The sequence below is a fragment of the Solanum verrucosum genome, unplaced genomic scaffold (genome assembly GCF_900185275.1).
Source record: "Solanum verrucosum unplaced genomic scaffold, falcon-dt-bn FXZP01000057.1, whole genome shotgun sequence".
NCBI lineage: Eukaryota > Viridiplantae > Streptophyta > Magnoliopsida > Solanales > Solanaceae > Solanum > Solanum verrucosum.
In genome coordinates, this window is record NW_026019947.1 from 77,045 (window position 1) to 81,840 (window position 4,796).

At 31.0% G+C, this 4,796-nt stretch overlaps 1 protein-coding gene across 1 annotated transcript; it reads left to right on the forward strand.

Moving 5' to 3' along the window:
• The first annotated feature begins 543 nt into the window (after window positions 1-543).
• LOC125810459 (proteinase inhibitor 1-like) lies at window positions 544-1,952 on the forward strand. The gene is made up of 3 exons (XM_049489937.1): window positions 544-607; window positions 1,246-1,335; window positions 1,756-1,952. The coding sequence occupies exons 1-3, from the start codon at window positions 559-561 to the stop codon at window positions 1,950-1,952; spliced, it is 336 nt and encodes a 111-aa protein (XP_049345894.1). The 5' UTR covers window positions 544-558.
• The last annotated feature ends 2,844 nt before the right edge of the window (window positions 1,953-4,796 follow it).

A 4,796-nucleotide genomic window follows, 5' to 3' on the forward strand; every position in this document is an offset into this window, starting at 1 on the left:
TTCAATTTTCCATCCTATCTCCGCAACGCAGTTCGACCACCAACCTATGATGGGGCAATTAGAATTCATAAAAGTATCTTGTGTTTCACATGAGGTATGTATTTTATTGTTGAAAGAAAATGAATTAGCTTTTTTATTATAAAGATAAACTATATTATATTTCTACATCTTTTTTTCTTGTTAAATGTTTTAATACTAGTTTGTGTAATTACTACTTCTCTATTTCTTTTTTTCCTTCTTGTTATTTTGCCAATATGTATTTGTTTATTTTTATTGGTAAAATGTATATATATTCGGATAAGACCTATTCTTAAAATATTGGGCTCATGCGAATTCATAAATCAATCATTCTGTATCTCTTTCAAGACTTTACTTTCTTTGAAACTACACGTGAATTTAATTTTCACTGTCACCCTCAAAACATAATAACGTTTTCCTTATCTTCAAATTGTTCTAACATGTGGTTGTTAGACACCACTAGTATGCCTATAAATTTACGCGATGCACTCATACAAATTCACTCAATTCCTTCAGCTCTTTAAATACAACTAAAATAAAATGGAGTCAAAGTTTGCTCACGTCATTGTTTTCTTTCTTCTTGCAACTTGTTAGTACCTCTCTTTCTCTCTCTCTATATATATGCATGATTATGATTAGAGTTGTAAATAATTTATATTTCTTTTGCGATTAGAACTTTCACAAAGGTTTCACCATATACTATATATTAATATATTAAAAAAAAGAGTTATGATCTTGTAAAAATATGATGTGACTAACCGGTAAAAGAGGTTCGAATGAGCGACTTGTTCAATGACTTGTCGATTGACACCCATTTACTGGAAAATTACGTTATTTATATAAGTTTCAATTTTTTTTTTTTTTATATATATATATATATATAGACTTTCTTAGAGAAAATGTTAGCTCCGTTGCAGATCAGATGAATCTCCTTCTACCATTTCTTGTGCAAGAGATTTTTAAGCACATCACAATTTTCTGACGATTTAACTTGAAATGAGAAATATACCATTAATAATAATGTAGAAGAATTGTTACATTATCAGCATGATACTTAAAAGATAATTATAAACAATTGTTCATAAAAATATTAATTAGCTAAAATATTATAAAGGGGTTCATTATAATTATATTATAACATGTTAAAATATAAAGGTTGATATTTAGTTGAATGTATTAATACAATATTTTTATTAAATGTTATTAAAATATATTTTTTTTTGACAGCCTTTGAAACACTCATGGCACGAAAAGAAAATGATGGACTAGAAGTCATAGAACTTCTCAAGGAATTTGAATCTGACTTGATGTGCAAAGGTAAAGTTCTTTTAAAGGAATTTGCTTTTTTAGCTTCTCAAAAACCAGTTTTTTCTACTATTAAAAACACTCGTTTTTTTCTTAAATGCTTGACCAAACACTTCAATTCTCAAAAATATAGTAATTTTTAAACTAAGAAGTCATTGTTGACTTTTTTTGAAACTTGGCCAAACAAGATGTAAATTATTCAATTCTGAAAATTTTTATTAGTTCATTTGGTTAATTACCTAAAATTTTACATTATTGATCGATAACGATTCGATTCTCCACCTTAAAATCTCTTCCGCTACTTCCATTTTAAAAAAAAATAATATCATGATTCAACTCAATGTCTGCTATTATACTAACACATATATAATATATTATTCTTGTTCTTAATTTCTTTCTCTCATTATAATTAATTATTATGTGTATATGTAGGAAAACTAAGCTGGCCAGAACTTATTGGTGTACCAACAAAGCTTGCTAAGGAAATAATTGAGAAGGAAAATTCACTCATAACAAATGTTCAGATACTACTGAATGGTTCTCCAGTCACATTGGATTTTAGTTGTAATCGAGTTCGCCTTTTTGATAACATCTTGGGTTATGTTGTAGACATGCCTATGGTCCGTTAATTAATGGATTATTGAAGTAATTAAACAGCCACATCTGAAAAATAATTAGGGTTCATGTATATTGTCTCCATGTACTCTTACTATATATATAATGAAATAAATAAGTGTGGCTTAATTAAATGTATTCTCCTTAATTAAATCATTTTACATATTGTGCATTATTTTGGCCGTTTCAATTTGTTTGTATGATTTTGATTCGACACATAATAATTCAAGAAAGTAAAGTAGGCAATTAATTCTTGTGGTTGAATAAAAAATATGTGGAATGTATCAAAAATGATATTTAATTTTATAATTTTAAACATGTCATGTAGAAAATTAAAATTAAAAGAGCGGCCAAAAAAGAAAAAAAAATTCTAAATAAAGTAAACAAACAAATTAAATTGGACAGAGTATTTGTCTTAATTGAATAATCTCATGACCAAACGGTTAAATCTCATGGGTGTCTTTCTTCAAAGATATTCAAAGTCTATTATTTATCAATAAAAACTAATATTTTATCGTATATAAACTATAATTTTTCAATTAAGTGTAACACTCTGTATTCTACGTGTACTAGTTCTATTTATATGACGCTTAAAAATTTTCTTGTGGTATAGTTATGGACTCGGTTTCCTATGCAACTAGTGACAATAGAATAGATTTAAAGTGCACTGTCCGTAGATTTTAATGTGACCCGATTAAGTTGAAATCGATGGAAGTATTTAAACTTGAGATCATAAGGTGATATTTGATTCTAAAGTTTAAAGTGACATAGTGTAAATAAGTTTTAAGTTAAGTTAAAGGTATTAAGGTCTAGAAATGGAATAAAATATTGAGGTGCTTGCTTGACTTCGCTAAGCTAGTAGGTGACAAGTAGGTGCATCACCTACTTTGACTTATTGACCAGCCCAAAGGACCAAGTAAGTGCATCACCTACTAAGACTCTTTTGACCATGTTATTGGGCCAAGTATACTACACCTACTTGCATTAATCTGGCCCAAGTTGAATATAGGAATAAGGGGAAAATGGACAGCCAAGGCCCAATCTTTCCAAACCCATTAGAAATAATTTGAATGGAAAAGTAGGTGCATCACCTACTTAAATGTGTGTCCTAAATTAAAGACACATGTTGGCTGCAAATGAAGTACAAGAAAGGTGGCAAAAGGCCCAATGTTCTTAAGTCCAAAAAGGCCCAAGTGAAAGGTCTAAGTAGGTGGGTCACCTATTTGAAAAATTATGGCCCAAAATGAGTGAGAAAGTCGGCCAAAGCAGGTCCCTTCAAAAGGGATTGATATCAGCTTTTTCAACCATTTTTACTTTGCCAAAAATCTGATTTCTAGAGCTTTCTCTCTTTTCTCTCTTAGCTTCATACAACAACCATTAAATACCATTAGGGTTCTTGAATATTAGGGAGTTCAAGCTATTGGAAGGTATAATTTAAGACAAGTTAAGTAGGACAACATTTACCTTGAAGAATCCAAGTTTTAGCAAGTGGTAGTTCTGTCCAGCAATGTAAGCTACTACAATTTTCTCCCTCTTGTGCTTGAGTTAATTAGGACACTTGGTATGTGTTAGTGAGTTGGAGATTGTTACTTTTACATGGTGTAATATTGGGGAGGATGTTCTGGTGATTAGTGCATGTTGGGACAACCATGGAGGGGAGTCCTATTTAAATTCAGTCATGAGCTTGTTTGAGCACTTTAAAAGTAATGTTAACTCTTCAAGTGCTAGTGATCAGAAACCATGATTCATATTTCTTCTGTTACAGTATTATGTTTAAGGATTGTTTTATGTATGCTATGGTAAAGGATGTGACTGGATGTGCGGGGAAGTTATAGAGACTTAAATATTACAGGGAGGTTTGGGGAGGACCTGATACGAAGGTTGTACAGTATATAGACGCGATTTAAGGGAAAGGAAAGGAAAGAAACCATTGACTAGATAAATTGCATGCTTACTGCTTGGTTACTATTTTAGTGAGATCAAGTAACTCAAATTGATTGATTAGCTACAAATATTAGTCTTACAACTTATTTTATTATTGTAGATTAGTAATCTGAAGAGAAGGAGCTTAAGTCATACTTATTGAATTGTATAGCAAGGTATGTAAGGCTATTCGATTTCCTATTTCTTTGGCATGAATCCAACACTTGCATTACAAAAAGTAAGCTTTCTAAATGCCCTTGGTAGTGACTGATCCATAGTTTTAGTTCCTACTCCCTAGAACATTAAAGTGAGTACTCTAATATGAGTTTGTTACTAAATGTACGTGCTTACTCTACCAAGTATTAGCATGCAAGGTTTAAACTTGTTTCACTGTCAAAGTACCCTTGGCACGTATTTCCCTTATATAAATCAAAATGATCCTAGATTACACATGGTACATATGTTTGTATATTGGATATACAATCTGCCCATATCATGCCAACTTGCTTCAATTATCTATATATATGTCATCTTGTCACATGTTCATATGTTCCCTTTATTGGATATTACTCCCATTGTGTTAGACTATAGTGTTACCTCACAAGATCCCTACTTGATCTATTGTACATTTTATATGTACTTACTTGGAATATGTATCCGTACTCCTTAAGTTGAATCTGCCCACGTTCTCCCTTGGTTCCACTTTCATGTATACCTTGTACTTGATATTAGTTAGTGAGTATCCGGCTACCATATAAAGTTCAAATCTCTAGGCTGAATGTTAAATGTCTTCACTTGATATGTGCTTCAATTTGAGATGTCAAAATGCTTACTGAGTCATATAAGCTCCTAGGTATTACACATTCATGTCACATTTGTTTCCCATGTCATTGTTATTATTGTAAATCCATATTCATATGTCTTCTACTACTGGT

Excerpts from the sequence above, each read along its gene's own strand:
- LOC125810459 (XM_049489937.1), top strand. The coding sequence starts at position 559 with ATGGAGTCAAAGTTTGCTCACGTCATTGTTTTCTTTCTTCTTGCAACT. Across the intron at positions 608-1,245 it reads TTTCTTTCTTCTTGCAACTT|CCTTTGAAACACTCATGGCA; the intron begins GTTAGTACCTCT and ends TTTTTTTGACAG. Across the intron at positions 1,336-1,755 it reads ATCTGACTTGATGTGCAAAG|GAAAACTAAGCTGGCCAGAA; the intron begins GTAAAGTTCTTT and ends GTGTATATGTAG.